The 19,667-nt window shown below is 41.5% G+C and overlaps 2 protein-coding genes across 2 annotated transcripts; both read right to left on the bottom strand.

Annotated features, from left to right (window-relative positions):
• Positions 1-14,709: 14,709 nt before the first annotated feature.
• On the bottom strand, positions 14,710-17,796 carry arl9 (ADP-ribosylation factor-like 9). Its single transcript, XM_069707920.1, has 4 exons — positions 17,398-17,796; positions 16,648-16,825; positions 16,183-16,358; positions 14,710-15,542 (listed from the first exon to the last, which is right to left on the bottom strand). Exons 1-4 carry the CDS (start codon positions 17,632-17,634, stop codon positions 15,366-15,368), a joined length of 768 nt encoding a protein of 255 aa, XP_069564021.1. The 5' UTR covers positions 17,635-17,796; the 3' UTR covers positions 14,710-15,365.
• A 573-nt stretch (positions 17,797-18,369) lies between these two features.
• LOC138626336 (snRNA-activating protein complex subunit 1-like) lies at positions 18,370-19,446 on the bottom strand. Its single transcript, XM_069707911.1, has one exon. The coding sequence runs from the start codon at positions 19,444-19,446 to the stop codon at positions 18,370-18,372; it is 1,077 nt and encodes a 358-aa protein (XP_069564012.1).
• Between the last annotated feature and the right edge of the window lie 221 nt (positions 19,447-19,667).

The following is a 19,667-nucleotide window of genomic DNA, read 5'->3' as shown; positions in this document are numbered from 1 at the left end:
GCGACGTGAGTGGTGCTTGGGGGGCTAGAGGGGTGTGGGGGGGGGGCGTACAATAGTTGGGTTGAGGTTTTGGAAAAAGGGACATGGCTTTTTGTTTTCACTGCTTTGTTTACATGTCAGCAGGGAGCAGAGCTGGATGCCGTTCACTCGTGACTATAAAAGATATGAGGAAGCGCCGCGGTTACAATAGACGCTGCTGGACTCGCTGGAACTCCTGAATCTGGAACATTTCCAGTAGTAGAGAGAGGAGGAGGAGGAGGAGGAGGAGGAGGAAGAGGAGGGGAGGACATGACCGAACTGAATGGCATTGTGGGCTAAACAAATGGCAGGTGATGTCATTTCATTGTGTCCTTTTTTTCCCCATGACCGAGCGCCGTGAAAAGGACGTGATCTCACCAGAAAGTTGGAGCTTTATCCCTCCAACGGGGGTCCGCTTTAAATAGATGAGGCGACCGATTGTCACACGTATTTTGTTAATGTCAACAAATCCCATGAAAAGGACCCCCCCCCAAAAAAAACACCCACCAAATGCTGTTTGTGTTTATGAAGCTCGATATATCGCCTTCCTGTCATCGTCCAGAGAAACACATCAATAAGCCAAACATTTGTTGGTTTTAGCTTCTCAAATGGCAGAATTAGTATCGTAATGTGATAATAAATTTGGACTTTGGACCAAACAAATTGAATTTCAAATTTGACATTTATTTGGGCCAAACAAATGGCGAATCGGCAATTAACACAGACACACACTCCAAAATGTAAACAAATATAGCCTAAAATGGAGCTCATGTTATCATGTATCCATAGCAACGTTATACTTCCAGTACCTTCACAACTATTTACTCAAATGAGAGCTTTTTATGTGACATTTTTCAAAATCCCATGTTAAAAAAAACCACCAGTTAAATTGCTATTAAAGCTCATATTCTTCACATTAAGTGCCGTCGAAGCTGTCCTCTTTAGTATAGTAAAGCCTTATTATGAGTTATGACTACAAGATAAGGCCTCCAGATTCTTTCTTTCTTTCTTTTGGTGCATGTAATGTTCTTCTGTAAAAAAAAAAAACTTAAAAAAAACGTAAAGAAAACTAGTTTCCACACCTGTAGATCCACAGGTGACCATACTAAAGAAATGAGGCACAGCCGCAGGAAACTGGATGAACTCCAGGAGCTTCAGGCCGATTGAACCGCAAGTTTGAGATATTTGTGTTGCTGAGCAATGAAAAATTTGTTCGGGCTAAAACAAAAAAGTGTAGCAAGAAATTTTGTATTTTACAGGACAAAAAAAGAAATCCTGTGTGTGTGTGTGTGTGTGTGTGTGTGTGTGTGTGTGTGTGTGTGTGTGTGTGTGTGTGTGTGTGTGTGTGTGTGTGTGTGTGTGTGTGTGTGTGTGTGTGTGTGTGTGTGTGTGTGTGTGATTGAGGTTTCCTGCCAAACAAGCCGGTGGTGAAAAAACGCTCTGCTCGTGGGAACCACCTGCACAAAACGACCTCGACAGAAACCGACGGCGACCCAACAGGTAGTTCAACCGCTCGTGAAAAAAAGAAACGACCCAACGACACGCTGCTGCTCCTCTCCGCGGGTCCCGTTCGCCGATTATAAGCACATTATATTCATATTCACATCTTCAGTGTTTTTTGTTTTTACTTTACTCTGATTTCTTACCTAAATGTTAAAGCTCCCTCTGTGAGGCTACGTTTACAGACGCAGCGTGTTGTTGTGTGTTTCCTGAGGCTGTTTTTGTTTTTTCTCTGTTCAGCTCAGTGTGAAGAAAAAACAAGTCACACCCACTAAAGAAAAACAAGACCTTTTTTTTTTTTTTTTTTTTATAAAATTTATAGTCCCTGCTGAAAACACGCATTATATCTGAGACGCTGCCCCTCTTTACTGCTCGCTCGTAAATCAACGCTTCACAGCTGGGATTTCACAACACTGAGAATCCGTTTCAGGAGTTTAAACGCCACTGTTTGGTTTTTTTTTTGCTTTTTTTCTTTTGCTTCTTTTGCTTCTTTTCTAATACATCAAAAGTGATCACGGTGCAGCAGCTTAAACGTCTATAAACCAGAAGATAATTACATTTTTTAATACAGTAAAGCTTTGCTTTTGGAACTTTCATTGGCATAACCTAATCTAAATGACAAATCACATGTATTATTGTGACATAATTGTGTAACGGATACGGTTGCATTTTCTTGTCGCAGTCCCATAACCCCCCCCCCCCGACCCCTTTTTCACTATAGAGGCTAAAAATCCTGGAACAATTGTTTTTGTTGGACTCTTACGGTGAAAGTAACGAGCTTTCACGTTGTTTTTGACGTTAACGCAGAAAATCCTTCTTTAATTGAGGCTCATCGCTCTAAAAACGCCACTTTACTTGAGGCTAGAGAAGCCAAAACACATTTAAAGTCATCCTGGAATTAAAAAACAAAACCAATAAGACCCTCAATATTTATGGTAATTATTTGGGCTGCGCTTTAAAAAAAAAAAAGAAAAAGAGCTGCAGGGAGCTCGGATATTCGCCGTCTTTGTGTCCAGAGGTGGAGATGAACTCCGGTGTTTGGCTGTCGGTGATGTCAAGGAGGTCAAAGGTCACCGAGCCGTGATGTGTTTACTGCACGACGGAGAAAGCGTTGCCGCCCGTCCCGGCGTCGCCGCGGTGAAGAGGACGACGCGGCGGCCGGATGAGAGCGTGCGCAGAATTTAAATGGACTCCGGTTTTTGTTCGTTGCCAAGAGGAACCCGGCGGAGCTGCGAGGAATCTGACAGCCTCCGTCTGCGTTCGCTTTCTGCAATCCGACTTTTTTGTTCCACTAAATGTGAAACGGATCTGATCGTTTCAAACCACCGGGGCTGAATTCCATCTCTTTCTGACACCTGATTTCTCGTTCAGTCTGCAGCCGGTTGACGTTTTTAGTTTCTGCACCTGAGACTGTTTTTCACTTCAAATGTTTTGTTTTTTTAATATTATAAAAATCAGCACCGCTCAAGTATTAAAGACACTTTTTCACTTACTGGCTTGAAAGTCAACACAGTTGAAAGTATGAACATGTGGGAGAGGAAACTTCTGGCCTCCGATCTGCGGCACCGATCGATGCGACACGTATTCCAAAAATTTATTAGGCATCTGAGAGAACAGCAAAAACTAGCTCCGAGACAGGAAACGGCACCTCGTCTGTCCTCTGAACTCACTTCAAGCTCAGACTTCACCGTCCCTCCACTTGTAAACAGCCAACATCAGGATGAACTCTCACATCCAGAATCTTTCACTCTCTTCCTCCGGATCGTTTCCCTCAACGTAAAAAGTAAAACCATGTGGGTTTTCTGGTTTTTACCTGATCTTATATACGTCATAAATGGTGTTTAATTAAGAAAAATCCAGCAAATTGATTTAGTCCCAAAAACCACAGCAGCATCATCTGCTGCCAGCTTCTCGCTGCCCGGGGGGATATTTACCAGAGAGGGTTTATGTTTGGAGAGAGTCCCTGTAACTCCACCCTGACTTGGTTGTTTGCAGAGTTATGCAATGCAAACAGAAATGTAACCAGAAATCTTTTTTTTTTTTTTTTTAATGTGGAGCTTCTGGATAATTACAGAGGTAGATATTAGTTTTGCACTGCGGTGTGAAGCAGGAAGGATTCAAACCAATGAAAAAAAACAAACCTAATAATACGCAGCTATACGGCAGACTGAGCGATTGCATCATTATCGGAGAACGTCTTGTTTTTAACAGCTTCCTGTGTTTAGCAGAAGGTGGCTGTACTCAACACGACATCCTGCGCGAGGCCGTTGGCACAAAACACGTGACGGAAAGAAAAAAGAAAAAAAAACACGAAGGTGGCAAAGAGGGACGTCGCACTCACGCTGTAAAGTTTGAAATCACGTTTTACTTTTTAAAAACATTAGAAAGCGGTGAAAGTAGTTGTTTTTGAATTTCTTTCTTTTGACCAACCAACGCTTCAACGCCCAAAGATCTTTCATTTACAGCGACATGAAACAGAAGAAAAGCAGCAGATCTTCATGTTTGTGAGGCTGCAAGGAGCAAATGTTTGAAATTTAATTTGATAGAAAAAAAAAAAAAAAGCCACAAAATGTTGTTCTTTCTGATGTCGAGCCAATTTTCGGGAACATTTGGAAGCAGTTATTAGTGTCGTACAGTGAACGACAACATTTTGCAGGGCTTTTTTTCTTCTTCTGAGGTGAATGAAATAATATAAGGTGGCCAAAATAATAGGAACACCTTTGTATGGCTCCGTCCTGCGAAGTGAAGCGGTGTGGAGGAAAGTTTGATGAGTTAGTCAGTCTGTTTCTTTTTCAGATTCTGTGCCGGCTCACGCAAAAGGACACATGCAAGGATGCCGCAGATCCGGATAGAAACCGGATACTAAAAAAAAAGTAAAACAAAGCAAAGTGCTAAATTAAAATTTTGCCTTGAGAGAATAAAGGTTTTAGAAATCTTAAAAACTTTGTTTTAAGAAGTCGTCGCTTTCTGGATTATAATCTTTTTCTGGTCTGATATGGTGCAAAAGTGAGCCCTTCTTTGTTCATCCCACAGTTTCAGATTCAGATTTCGGAAACCAGTTTTTCATTTTTATTTCTTATTGAAAAACCTCCTTGTTAATTGAGTCCAGATTTGACTAATAATGGTTTCAGATCGGCTCAGATGTGGTTTTGATTTTGAGAAAAAGTCTCCAAATTGATTGCATTTTTAGAAAGAGAGTAAAGGTTTAACAAATCTGAAACTGTGTTAATCAGATCCAGGTTTGATTCAAACAGGGTTCAAGCTTTAACAATAATGTCTAATCCCATTAACAACAAATAGTGTAAAAAAAATAAACTTACTAGTGTAACTTAATTTTCCTTTCAACTGACAAATTAAAGTTAACGTCAGTGTCGTCTGTAAACATAAAGATTCTTCAGTTCCACCTGTTCAGGTTAGTTTTGATCCAATCTCTTAGAGACGTTTGTTCGGCTACAACAGCAGTCTTTCTTTTTATTTTTTTTATTTCTTTCTTTTTGATTCTGTCGCAGTATCCCCTTCTCCTCCTCCTCCTCCTCCTCCTCCTCCTCCTCCTCCACCTCCTCTTCCTCTTCCTCTCTAACTCACAGTCACAGGTCATGATCACTGCGGGTTAATCCCAGATTAGCCTCCCCGTCTAGGTTCAATCTCCTTTGGTGTCTGGTTTGCCTTGCGCCTCGAGTCGGGCCGCAGACCTTCTCTGATGTCAGAACCACGCTGGCGTCCACCTCTGAACCGCGAGCTGTGATCTCTTTCTGCGTAACGTTCACTAACAGGCAGTGTAAATGGGATTACGGTGGGTGACTAAAACTAAAACTTGCCAAGTCGTGATTTTTTTCAAAGGGGCTGTGAGCGTTTTTTTCTGATACTCTGCTGAGTGGAAGAAAGAAAAAAGACTCTTTAAAGTCTAGAATAGATTCTGTAATAAAAGTCTGTGACGTGGAAATGTCACCGTGCACAGATTCAAACACACATGGTTGTAATAAAAAATGCAGCTCGGCTTCAAAAAGCAAAACTCCATCACGCCGAGACTCAGACGTGTTTTTATTCCCAACATTATTCTCTGCTTCTGCCAAAAAGATCGGTAGATTCAAACCGGCTATATTTCAGGAGTCGTTATATGACAACGCTAACTCATTTATAGTTTCATATAGATGCATCAGCGTTTTCCCCCTCCAGAGCACTCAAAATAATATTTTAAAGCTGTAGAGTTCATACAGAAGCTGAGAAAACCTTCCAGTCAGATTAATCTCTGTATGGATTTTACAGCTGTGGTTTGTGGCTAACTTCCAGTTTAGCCCGATGCTAACTTAAATTTGGATAATATATTTAAAACTTGTAGACTTTCCAAATGTTATTGGATCAAATTCGGACACGAAACGAGTCGTTTGGTGGAAGTTTTGAGCCGTTTTATTTCATTTATCCTCTTTATGTCGACAGTGTTTCTGTAATTCCTTGAACTGACAGAAGGGGGAGACAAAGTCCTGCACTGCAGGTTTGAATATAATTAACAGTTTCGAAATCCAAAGTTCTGATTTTATTACCATATTTTCACATCTTATAATAATTCACTTTAGTTCACTTTAGTTTTATTAATATAAAGAATTCTGGCACCGTCTTGATTTTTTTTTTTTTTTCATTTGTTTGGAGTTCAGATAGATTTAACGTTGGGCTTCTCTGTTTGTGTTTACTCCGTAGCAAAGGATATAAACTAGAAGACACTGACTTGATCGTGGAGTTGACGGACGCTCACACGGTCCGGACTTTCTCCCGCCGCCACTCTGGTTTTCGTGGAGGGATGTAGTCTTTGGAAAGCTGCTTCGGTTCTGCGAGCATCTCAACGCGAACGCTTGCTGTGGCTTTTTTGGCTGCTCTGGAAACCTGAAATTCAGACGTCGTTTTAGATTTCTGTCCTTCATGATGGTTTACCACAAACTGTAAGAGAGCTTCAGGGTCTAAAAAGTGAGGCCAAGGAGAAAGTGCCTTAAACTGCGATACCGCCGAGGGCCACTGGGGGGGTTGGCTCCAAAAAGGCTCTGCCTCCATAGACTTCTATTCAAAAGTCATTTTGGTGTCATTCGTTGAAGTCACTCCTTCTTATTAGTTTTCTGGCGGTGCATCTGAAAAAAGTCTCGTCATTAATAAGATAGTAGACCTGAAAAAGCGGTATGTTTGGGGGGGAGAGAGGGGGGGGGCGTGTCTGTTTGATTGACAGGTCTGGGGTGGAGCCAGGTTACAGCTATCGGTGGGCGGGACGTTATTATCCTCGACTGATTAATTTGCTATCGGATCGAGTCCGATCCACCGCTTGTCCAAATATGGCCACTTCTGGCCCCCAAAAATATCAAGACGGCGACGGCCAAAATCCAAACTTTCAGAACGGCAGATCACAAACCGATGGGTGACGTCATTGGTTGCCATTTAAGTAGTTTTTCCTCACAAGTAAAGTACGAAAATGCTGAACTTTGAGGCTCCTTAATGGTATTGATCTCGCATTATTGAACGCTTCAGAGTTAGCGAGTGCTCTTACGGGCCAGATAGACTCCTCTGGGCGTCCGAGTTCGTAGCAGATGTTGCTCTCCTTCAGTCTGGGCAGCGACAGCTGGACGAGTCTCGCCGAGATTCGCGACGTTCTCGACGCAAAGGAGACGACGGAAGCGACGCTCTGTGGACGAACAGATTTGAGGAAGTTCAGATTTTGTTTATTTTTGTCGTCACAATGAATCCCAACGGTGTCTTGATTGTCAGAGAAGTTCAGAGGATTTCAATTCATTAACAGCCATTTAAAAGCATTTAGGATTTTTCCTAACACCACCAAAAAAAAAATTGTTTCTATCATAACAAGACAAAACATATTTTCACCCTGATTATATGCCTAGAAAAATATTTAATTAAGTCATATTTTTTTTCTTTTTCAGACTATTAATCATGGTTCTGTGTTGATTACACGAGAAATCTGGAATTAGGTCTCCAGATTTTACCTCCCTGTTGCTCTGGTAGTCCCGATGGGTCCGTTTGGGTTCGGAGAGCTGCTGCAGTCGAGGAGTGATCGCAAAGGTTTTCACTTTGGGGTCGATGTGCCAGATTGGACAGTTTTTCTCACACTGAGGCGTGTGAGGAGGCCTGTGGGACGAGCAGACAGCACTTTAAGAGGTAAACAATTACTGTATTTTTCTGACATGCCTCTAAAATTATTACTATTTTATTACATTAAAACTAAAAATCATGCTTTTATTTTCAAAATATTACAACTTAATCCTGAAAATCTCTGTTTGCTTCATAAACTAATTGGCGATGCGACCATTTGTTGCCGATCGTTCCCGACCAACATTTTTTTGAGCCACTTATATCACAAAAACACGCAATGTGTTCATGCACTGTTAAAAACCTAGAATAAACAAAAATAAGTGCAACAAAAATGAAACTAGATCTAAAAACAATGAAATTGCAGCATCAGAAATTCTGCCGACTTCAAACTAAAAGTTTGACCTTCTTTTGCCTCAACTTTTTCTTTCATGCACAAATCTGTCACTCGCTCAAAAATGACCCCACGGCCCGCATCAGTGTCATGAACCAACAGTTGAGAACCACCGCCTTGCTTGTTATTACTCCATTTAGGTCGTATAATCTGCATTGAGTAAGCGATGTTCTTTGGTATCTCTCTGGTTCTGTAGTTAACCCACTATCGTCTCCACCACAGCTATTTCTGGAAGCCTCAAAGGAACTTTCTCTGATGATTTGGTCGAGGCGGATGCTTTTGTTTTTTTTCGTGAGACTAATTTCCAAAGGAGGATGGTTTGATTTCCATCTGTCGTGTTTGTTGCATTAAAACAGCAAATCAGTGTGATGTCTTGTGACGCACAGATTCAGACATCTACTTGTCGTATTGAATTCAAAACAAACTCCAGATGAATCCCTCTCTCTCTCTCCGCGCCCGACATGTTCAGCTGCTGCCGTGTTCAGGATTTATAAAAAGACTTCCGCGGCTGTCTATGGGCGTCCCGAGGGTCCTGAACTTTGGACAATAGGCTCTATTGTCTGCGGTCTTCTCACCGCCACAGTCTGACACTGAAATAACAGATGTCCCAGCGTTGGCTTCCTCACGCAGCGCCGGAGACGTTAGTGTTGGATCTGAGCCTCTGCTCGGCCATGATATGTTTCATTCTGCTGCGATTAAACTCGAGACTTCGGTTTGCATGTGGGCCTCCTCCCGCACACTGGCAAAGTGTCAATAAGATGCCAAAAAAAGGTTTTAGGCCTTTTTGTGCTTGTGAAACAACTGAATAATTGGCGAACCGTTTACGCAAATGAAGTAAATAAGCTTTACTTCTGCTTCAACATAAACATAAATCACATTTTCGATTAAAGTATTGAGAGTTTTAAAACAATATTTGTGCGTAGCATTTTACAGTATAAAAACAGCTGCTCAGCGCCCTCTAGTGGACGCGCCACATCACTGCTTCTAGATGACCCTCGACACCTGTACAGCGACGTGATCTAATATTACTGAACGTGCCGCTGTGTTCGCTTCCAGTTTATCAACTTACGTCACGAGGAAAACTATCGATGGCAACGCGGCATTGAAAGCAACATTTTCAAAATGACGTTGATGTTCAAAGCCTGTGTTGTACAAAACCTCTAGACTTCGAATAGGGAAACCAAAAGGTGCATTACGTAACAACAACATTGGGTTTTGGCGATTTTTAAGTCTAAACTTCAGTTTAGTTTCATTGCAAGATGATTGATTGTTAAAATGTTTAGGTGACGTGTAAAGTTAGTTTCACGCACGTATAGTCAGGGCACGATTCATTTCTAAATATCATCGTGAAAGAAGTCCGAAAGATGCTTGTGATTTAAACCCGATTAAACTTACTTGGCTCTAAAAGCTGCAAACTAGACAAAAGCGCTCGTTCGATTCGTGATTGGTGCAGTTTTAACGTCTAACCCTCGTTTACCGTGCTTCCTGGGAGCGACGGCTTCGAGCTTTGGGCGTCGACAGGCGAACTGTGTTTTCGTACTGGGACGTCTTAGAGGAAAGACGCTGGGTCTTCCTGGAGAAGCTCGCCTCTTCCTCCTTCCTGCAGGAAAATGGAGAGCTATTACCACGTCCATTACAAAGTGTGTTGTGTGGGACAAAAGATTGTTTCGAGCCAGAAGGAAAGCAGGACGGGGGGGGGGAGATACAGAACAATGGTTTAGTGTCAGTCCCCAGTTATTGACGGAGGTACGAGTGGAAAATCGTCTGCACCCGCAAAAACATTTCAATTTTGTTAAACACTCAGTCGGGACTGTGGGATGACCCGCCAGGTCGCGTTAGGCTTCCCGCTGACAATCTAATTTAGACTCATTGTTTTGGTCTCAAAAATTCACGTCGGGAATGTGTCGTCTCTGCAAAATCCTTTCAGATGGATTAGAAGTAAAAGATGTGGTCGTATTGGATTTTTTTTTTTTTTTGTGGTCAAGAAATCCGACAAGAAGACTGATGCCACCGAAGAACTTGATCCCACTGACAAATGTATTAGTTTTTAACTAATTATTTAGCTGACATAATAAAATGTTGACTAAAATGCCGCCACGAGTTCCCAAAGTCGACCTCTTTAAACATCTTGTTTTGTCCAAGAACCCAAAAAGTCCAAAAGATATTTGATTTAATACGATAAAAACAGTGAAAAGCGTAAAATGATCACATTTGTAAAGCAGAATTATAATTCGATTGTTTTCTAAGTAATTTAATCCATAAAATAATCAGTAGAATAAACAAGAATGCAAAAAAGACATCAGCAGAACAACTAAATTAAAAGTAAAGTTGAAAACTACCAGATACCAAGACTATTGATATCAAGGTATTACAACAATAGTGTATAAAAAAAATTATAGTGTAGCCAAACCCGAGCCAAATAATTCAATTTCAAATAAACAAAACAGACTTCTCGACTGCAGACTGATGTGATTATATCGAACAACGGGCTAATCATCAGGCATAATAGACATAAATGTAGTCATTAACAAACCAGTGGGGGGAAAAAAAAAATCCAGTGTATCTATACACATATATTCAGCATCCTCAACATCAGTGTGACTGATGCTTCCAACCAAACCAGCAGGTTGATTGCCGTCATCTTCAATAACAGTCAATCCTTATTATCAGCTGCACTTCCTGCGCGTGGGCTTCTGATTGAATTACGCTGCATGTAATCTGACAGCTGAGCCAGGAAAACAACAACAAGCAACATCAAAATTAAAAAAAAAAAAGGCCCCTGCAGCTGCAGAACTGCCATCGCATCTTCTCGCCCGCTAATTGAACCCGACGTCTCTCTGGGGGGGGGGGGGGGTGATCACCTGGCATCAGTCCTAAACATCACTTTGCAGTTTCCAGAATTGACTCTCCTGCAAAACATTTCCACAGAAATGTGTTGACGCAGCACGACTTTAAAAAGCTTGTGTACACTCTCTTCAGAGCTCACAAACAACCCTCCCTCTCATGCCTTTTTGATGGGAGTCATCAATAATGTTCGACGGGTGCCGACGGGCTACAGTTACCTCCGGTGGTCCTCCCTTGCTGAGAAGTCTCTTTTGTGCCTGGCGAGGTGTTGGGTTCTCGCACTTGGAGCGGCTCCGAGCGCTGCGGCAGAGATCGGCCACACCGGCTCCTGGTTGCCCCAGTTCAGCCTTTCACTGATCAATAACAGAAAATAAATACTTTTTTTTTTTTTTAAATGAAAAGCTTCCTAAAGAGGAGCCGCGATGATGAAAACGTATAAAAAAATGTTTTCCAAACGGGCAATTACCAAATGAACAAAAGAAAATGACAGTTTCAATCGACTATGACCTCTGTTCATTCTTCCATTGTTTCCCCGTCTTTCAAACACGCATGCAGAGCAGACATCTGCCTTTCATTACGCAGTTCGGAGAAATTGCTCCTCAAAGAGGGAAACACTGACCACATCGGCTCCTGGATTCTTGGGAGTCAATTTCACGCTGGATCAATGAGCAAACATACAATCTGGTATGATGTAGCAGCTGGAACGGACCAGTCCTGCAAAATGCTCAACGTTTAGTTTTACAAACATGTTGTGATGAATAGAGGCCATTAATCAGAAAAATAAGAAATGTTTTTCTAGGGAGAATCTGATTTTAATCAGGAGGAAGAAGTTTGCATGACTCACCAAGGAGTCGTGGCCCAAACTGTTTTTGAGGTTTTGTGCTGCGCCAGTTCCACGATTCTGCCAAATAACACAACGTTCACAAAACGGCACAAAACCGGCGTTAAATGTGAGCGTACTCCGCGGGAGGAAACGTGAAATCACTCGGTTGGGTTTCCTGTCTCTGTTGAGGCTTTCGTACTTCTTTACCGCTTCCAAAAAAAAAACGCTCTCACGGTTCAAAGTTTGGTTTTGAACTCCAAACCTCAACGTGGCCGCTGATCAAACTCAAAGACCAGAAACCGTCTGAGTTCATCTGTGAGTCATTCTTTCTGTTACAGTCATTTTTGGTTTTTAATTCTGTGACTCCGTCTGAAAAACTACAGTTTGGAGTCTTTGACTGAGACTTTTCCATTCGGCTGCTGCATGGTGACCCTTCACCCTACATGGACACAAACATGCTGCATAAATATTACTGTTCGATGAACTAGTTATTCCTGACTATTAGTTAACTATTTCCACCAGTTATTCTGTACTTTTAACTAATTGAAGTAGTTATTCCTATTTTGACTGATTATTTCTTTGTTTTAGCGAGCAATTATTATTGATGACTTTTAGTGACCTATTTCAACTAGTTATTATTGATTTTAAGATAACTATTTTAACCATTTATTCTTGACAATCACAACAGATTATTTATCACTCTTAGCTGTAACAGGTTATTCCTAATTTTATGCAAACTTTTTCAACTCTGTATTCTTGACTTTTCGCTGATTGTTTTAAGAAGTTATATTTCTTAGTTTTATTGAACTATTTCAACTATTTATTCCTTACTTTTAGTTAACTGTTTCGACATCTTATTCTTTAGCTCTAGCAACTGTTTGTTTATTGCTTTCAGCTGTTTCAACAGGTTGTTCCTTAGTTTTAGCTCCTATTTCCACAAGTTTCCATGATTTTAAACGACCTATTTTAACTTATTTTTGACTTTTCGGTAACAAGTTACTCTCAACTTTTAGCTGACGACCTAAACTGTTAATTGCTTTAAGTTAACTGTTTCAACGGGTTATTCTTGGCTTTAAGATTTCACTAATTTTACGAAACACTATACATTAATAATAGCACATTACTAATGAATATTTAATTGAAAATGTAAGTAGATAAACAAATACACAAATAAAGTTTCAGTTGGTAAAGATCCTTCAGGGAAGTCATTGTAATAACAAAGGTTAAACTTTTTGATGTAAGTCAAGGAAATTCATAAAATGTCTTCACCTGTTTGACGGACCAAATCTGGACTGAATTCCTGAAAGAACTGAGAATTAAAAAAAAAAAAAAACATTTTTAAAGATGGCTTGAAAACATTAGACCAGCATTGTTTGCACATAGATGTTGATAAATGCACCTTGTTTTCCAGACACCATCTCAGCTTGCGGCTGCAGTAGGGTTGGATGCGTCGGCTCGCCGCCCGTCGATGGCGTCGCGGTAATCTCCTGCTGTTGCTGTGGAGCCGCGAGTCCTTAGCAACCAACTCCACACCTGAGGACTCCTTGAAACTGGAGTCAGTGCGGTTAACCCATCCAGCTGACTGACTCAAGACTTCCGACACGGGACGTTCAAAGGAAAAGCGATACGTTGAGGTCAGCTGAGGGGGAGGAGGGCAAACTGCTGCTGTGTTTCTGGAAGAGCTGGAATCAAAATATCTTTGATGTCGCGACGCGGTTAAAATGTCAGGAGAAGTCGAGAGAAGTCGGTCTGCATTCCCAGAAAAAGTTCCATCAAATTCATCAAATAACCATGAAAACACGAGAAAAATTTAGTGGAAACTTTTTTTTTTTTTATTGAATATGAAAAAACAACATTTAAGACAATATCAAACAACACTGTATGTTGACCATGATTTGGTTTTGAAAATGACAATTTTATTAAAATGTGCTCTTTAAAGCCTTTTACATTCATCAAAAATTTTACATATGAAGGCTTTGCACACGTCGACTGTATGTAGTTCATCTTTATCTCGCAGTTTACAGAAAATAAATCCGACAAATTTTACCAAATAAAACAGCACTTAAGACAAAAACAATTACGATCAAGTCATCTCTCCAAACGGGGAAAAAACCCCACAAAAGCTCATCCAAAAAGAAAAAATATAGCCGGTGTATATTCTATTTTTAAGATAAAGCAAATTCCCTTTTAAACGATTAAGATGAAACACACGTCAAATGAGGTAATGATGAACTTGTTAGATAAAAGTGTGTTTTTAAAGCTGTAATCCAACACTTTAACTCGTAGTGTTGAGTTTTGGTAACTAGGTGCCTTATTGGAGCAAAGAGTCCAAACTTTCTGCTCTGCCTGGCTCAATAAAGAACTGTTTTAAATTCCTGTTTTATATTTAAAAAAAAGTTTTGATATTAATGATACTACAAAGAGCTTGTTAATGTCTGATCCTTAAAGCTGCACTTGGAAAGTTTGCACGTTGGCGGCCCCAAATGGCAGAAAGATGCGCACATCGAAACGTGCAGAAATCACGTCGCATCCCGACACTCAACTGAGTTGAATATGTTTTGTGGTTTACTTTAAAATTTCCGTCATTGAAATTACTGTGGAAAAGAGAGAAGAGCATCACTTTGTAACCTGACATCATCTGAAATGATGGATTTATTCCTCTTTTCTTTACCCAGTAAAGTTTTAAATCTTCTATGTCAAAGTATTAAATATTCTGTAGCTCACGACACGATAAACATTATAATTCATCTGAAAACTGCTTCTACAAAACATTCAGAGAGGCTTTTTTTAAAGCTTTGAAACACACAGTAACAGTCTTGTATATTTATGGCTCTATCCATCAGCTGCTGGGACATAAAGACATTTCTTGTTTTTTTATGGAGATAATGTTTGAGTTGTTAGGAGGGTCAGCCTCCCCGCTCATTCATAACATCTGTCCCTTTTTTTATTTTTTTTAAACATGCAATATGTAAAAAGTTTTATTGAAACCTTTCAAAAACTACAATTAACAACAGAATTTGAAGAAAAGAAAAATAGCAGTTTTGACTAAGACTCTTCTAGATGTCTTCAAGCGTGAACAGGCAGATAGTGAGTCACCGTCTGAACTCAGTCCAACATGACAGGACGTCGTGCTGTAATTAATGGAACGGTAAACAAGGTATTAATTTACTCAATTAGCTCTTAATCTAGCTGGAGCGCATTTATGATGCGAACAAACCAGGCGTACCGACCTTGTTTGCTTAAAAGGGATTTTTTTTTTTTTTTGTGAAAGTAGTTTGAAAACACAAACAGGGCTGGAAAACATTACAAAAACTGTGGACACGTGGTTTTGCTGTACAAACACTACTGGGTCCATCCAAATCAAATTTACAGTCATCAGTTGTAAAAAAAAGAAAAGAAAAAAGGACCCAGATAATAACTAATAGAAAGGGAAAAAAATATATTAAAATATGACCAAACTGCCGAAACTGGGCCGGCCTGAGGGCAGACGCTAGAATGACTCACTCTCGCCTCCTAATGTACGAAGTGGTATTACAAGACGAGACTTTGAATCTTACATGATGAACAAGGACACAAAGACGGTGGATTTTTTTTTTTTTAAACTTTAACGTACCAACAGAAATAAATAAATTTCAACACATATGGTATAGTGAAAACAATAAAGTGGGAAAACCAAAAAAACAATCAAAACTCCTGCAGAGCGTTTCATCTGCTGTCACAAACCATCTGGAAGATCAGGTCGCGAGCGTCCTGGACGCCCGAGCTCAGCTCCGCCTCGCTCTTCTTCACGTAGGTACCGATGAGGAACAAGCGCCGGTCCCCGAGCTCGGACAGAGACAGAGCGTCGTGGAGGTCCGTGATGCTGCAGGAACCCGGAAGGTCCTGGAAACCAGAAGATGAGGTAATGATATCCTTTAATACTAAAAACACATCCGAGTTTATCTTTTTACATCCTGAAGGCCCAGATTAAAAAAAAAAAAAAAAAAATGTGTCTGAAAACGGCTGTGGAACAAAATACTGTGTATTAATAGTTTAATGTAAGAAAAAGTACTCCAAAATAACAAAAATCAAGGTTCCTCTTTGGTCTTTTGATTTCAAATTAATCTTTTTATTTTTCTAAATACCTTCGGAGGGCACTGAAAATGTTGTCTAAAATCTCTTCATAATTTCCTAAAGACTTTCTGATATTTAACATCTGACTCTTTTTTTTTTTGTCATCCCAAGTTTTATTTATTTATTTTTAAATCTTATCTTATTTTATTGTCTATTATTTTTGTCTTCTTGTGTGCACCTTTTTATTTTCCTAACTGAGTTTCTATCTATCTATTTATCACCAGGAGATGTCATAGAAAGTTCAACGCTAAGTCACACCAACTATTAAGGATGGCGTTTTTCCAAATTTGCTGATAACTACCCGGCTATTGTTCAAACATCTCTTCTCCCCATGCTGCATTAGAAGGATCTAATTTGAACCTCTTTTGTTGAAAACCCATGTGAAGTGTTTTTCGTCTGTCACGCTCACCTGTTTGTTGGCCAGCACCATTAAAGGCAGGCTGGGGCGAGAGATCAGCAGCTCCTGTAAATGCCTCTTAGCGACTGGAAAGAGCTGCGGGTTGGAGGAGTCGACCACGAACACCAGCAGCAGAGCTTTGGACATGTACTTCTGCCAGTACGCCCGCAGATCCTCTTTACCTCCGACTGACAGACAGACAGACAGACAGACTGACTGATTAACACTTTTATCTGCAGGGTTGTTGTTTTTTAAGACCTTTAATTACCACATAGGATGCAAATTAAATACGTGTTTCAACATCACTAAGCGTGTAGGGATGAGAGGAAATAAACATTACAATTACGGTTTTATATGCAGCGGCACCAGGGTCCATTGATAATTCATCAGTTTTAATGCCGAGTAGGTCCCGAAAAGCAGAAGGAAATAAAACTTTAATAGCTTCCCGAATGATTTACTCCCCTTTTACTGACTTACTTTCCAGGAACTCGACGTACAGGTCGTCTCTGTTGATGGAGACGGCGTTGAAGCCCTGCGTCGGCTGCATGTCCTGCTCCGGGCTGCCGGTGGCCAAACAGTGCAGCAGGCTGGTCTTCCCGGCTCCGTCCAGACCCAGAACCAGAACCTGCGTGCCCGCTGCCTCCACGGGCCGGGACTGGAGGTATCAGATTAAAGGTTATGGGTATTCATACCAACACTTAAAAGGATGCTTTTCTTAATGCTCTCAACACTTTAAAAAAATAAATAAATAAATAAAATTAAATTAAAAAAAAATATATATATATATATATATAAACATATAAAACTTATTTTACTTTTTATTGAAATATCCCCAATTCATCTTGATTTTCTGTCAACATTCAAAATTAAAGCAAATTAATTAGATAATTGCAGATAAATAAAATTGATTATTTCTGTTATTACAAAGCAAAAAAGTAAAATATTGGCTGTTTTAAATGAAATCTAAAGAACTGTGTGTAAGTTGAATAGCAGGACTGTTATAGCCTACATTTCCCAGAATGCCACAGTATAAACCCCAGAGTGGTGCACTCAAATATATATATATATATTTAATATCAGCATAAATATTAGATCTGTTATAATTAAAGCGCGATTTTTTTTTAATTATTATTATTGTTTCAGCACATTTTGAGGTAAAAACAAGATTTCTTATCTTTTTATTTATTTTTTATTTATAGAAATCATTAATAATTTCCAGGTGTTTACCTCTGTTTTCGGAGCTTCAGCAGGAACCACAGTTTCCTCAGCCGGAGCTTCTTCCTTCCTCCTCTCCTCCTCCTCCTCCTCCTCCTCCTTTACACTTTTGCCTTCTCCTCTGGGCCCCGGCCTTGTCTCGGGCTTCTCCTTCCCGGAGGAAGACGCGTAGCTCCAGATAAGATACGCGACTCCTCCTGCCAGAGCGACGGAGGCGCCGAAGACGCCGGCTTCCCTCAAGCCGAACATGGTGCTCTGTCGCCGGCTTCGCTGTTGTGCTCCGGGCGCCGTTTACCCGTCTGTTTCCGCCATGTTAGCGAGTTTTAGTGACGGTTTGAAGTTGTTGTCCGCCTCCTCCTCTTCCTCTCATCAACAAGTGGATTTAGAGACAGGAAGCTCCGGAGGAACTTCTTCAACCGATATTTCCGGCTGAAGTGCGCCGTCGTGTTCCTGCAGTTTCACAGTCTGACCGCACGATGGCGCCATTATCCCTACGACGTTTTAAGGATATTGAACACGTTGTTTATTAACTGTACTGTATATAAATAAAAGCTATTTTATTTAAAATAATAGATCCAATAAAGTCCAATAAAAGCCAAGTTATCACTTACTTTTGCTGCACTGTAATTGTGTAAAAGTAATGACACAAAATTATTAGGTAAAAAAATATCAGACAAAAGTTTAGGACTAATCACAAGATAGGATAAAACGTATTTTTTTCTTACATAGTAACTCAAAATTAAACGTTTAAAAAGTTACATGTCCAAATCGTGAAATAAAACAAACAAAAATTAGATTAAAAAAATAATTTAAAAAAAAGTCTAAAATCTCAGGTTTTGATGAGATGAAGAGACGAGGCTCCAGAAACAAATAAATATTTATTGATCAATTTAACAACAAAAGATTTCAGTTAAAAACAGAAACTGAAGAAACCACGATGAACAAAAACAAACTCAAATCAGTTCACTGAAAAACAACGCAACTTCACGCCTGGTTGGTCCACCTCGCCGTCCCCCTCCCCTGAGACTCGGGAGCGCTCAAGATCCAGACCTGGAGGTTGTCCTCCTTGGGCACCCCGAGGCTCTCCCAGGTCCGGGCCCTCAGAGAAGGCCTCTTCTTCCTCAGACCTTCCCGGATCTGCTCGGCCCCCCAGCTGGACGCGTCCACCGCCTCGGCCCGTCGGGTCCTCCTGGACCCGGACGCCTCCTGGAACCGGCCGTAGCTCTTCCGCTTGATGGAGGACAGGAGCGCGGCTCTTCTGCTGCAGGACTCCTGCTCTTCCTCCATCTCCTCCTCCTCATCACCACCAGCCGTCTTGTCTTTGTTGACCTTTGAGGGGGAAGTCTCCTGCTGCCACGTGAGGAACTCCGACACGCAGTTTCTCAGGCGGGAGGCGAAGTCTCGGTGGATCGCGTCGACCTGGGAGCTCACCTCCTTCGTGGCCTCCTTCATCTTCTCGTAGTGACCCTGGATGTTGGCCACCTCCTCCAGGAGGTCTCCGCACGCGAGCTCCCGCACTGACGTCGCCCCGCCCAGAAACTCCGCGCGCGCGGAGCCCTCCCTCGGCCTCCTGCGCTTCTGGAAGGAGAGGAGGTGCGGCATGGCCGTGAAGTGGAAGGCTTTGGCTTCGGCGAGCTTCCGGTAAACGTAGGCCGCGTCATGGTGCCCGCTGTCTGCGGTGTCCGCGAGGAAGGCCCGCACGTGGACCCAGTCCCTCAGGGCGACCCTGATCTTCACGGGCGGCGCGGCGAGCTGCGCGTGGTAAAACGCGAACATCAGGTACAGACCTCCCACTCGGATCTGGTAGCTGTGCGGCGGCAGGAAGTACTTCAAAGCGGTGGCCATGGCGACCCTGCAGAATCTCTTCAGCTCGCAGGTGTGGCCGGTGCCCCTGAAGACGTCCGGGAAGCTCATCTCCCTCCAGATGGCCGAGAAGACCTCGTACCTCACCGAGTCCGCCCGCTGGAAGCGGCCCAGCAGCTCCTGCACGTCCTCCGTCAGAGGCTGGTAGAAGAAGTCCGAGTAAAGACGCACGCGATGCCTTGACCGTCCGCGGGACATCTCGAGCAACTTGTCAAGGTGTTAAGTGGCCGAGCGCAAAAAGCAGGTGTGTCTCGTCGTTGGTCAATTACCGAAAAACAGGGCCGACAAGCGGCAGGAGGAGTTAACTAATGTCCGACTTTTTTGGGGGGGAGTTTTTGGAAGACAAACTATAGTATGACTTTTTTTTATGCCATTTTTGACGATATTCTATAGTATGACTTTCTATAGTATGACTTTCT

This window comes from Brachyistius frenatus, unplaced genomic scaffold (genome assembly GCF_029030835.1).
Source record: "Brachyistius frenatus isolate BFR_SWC_R1_liver_20210118 unplaced genomic scaffold, ASM2903083v1 Contig_73, whole genome shotgun sequence".
NCBI lineage: Eukaryota > Metazoa > Chordata > Actinopteri > Embiotocidae > Brachyistius > Brachyistius frenatus.
The sequence above is the reverse complement of the archived record's forward strand: the minus strand, read 5'-3'. Positions and strand labels throughout refer to the sequence as shown.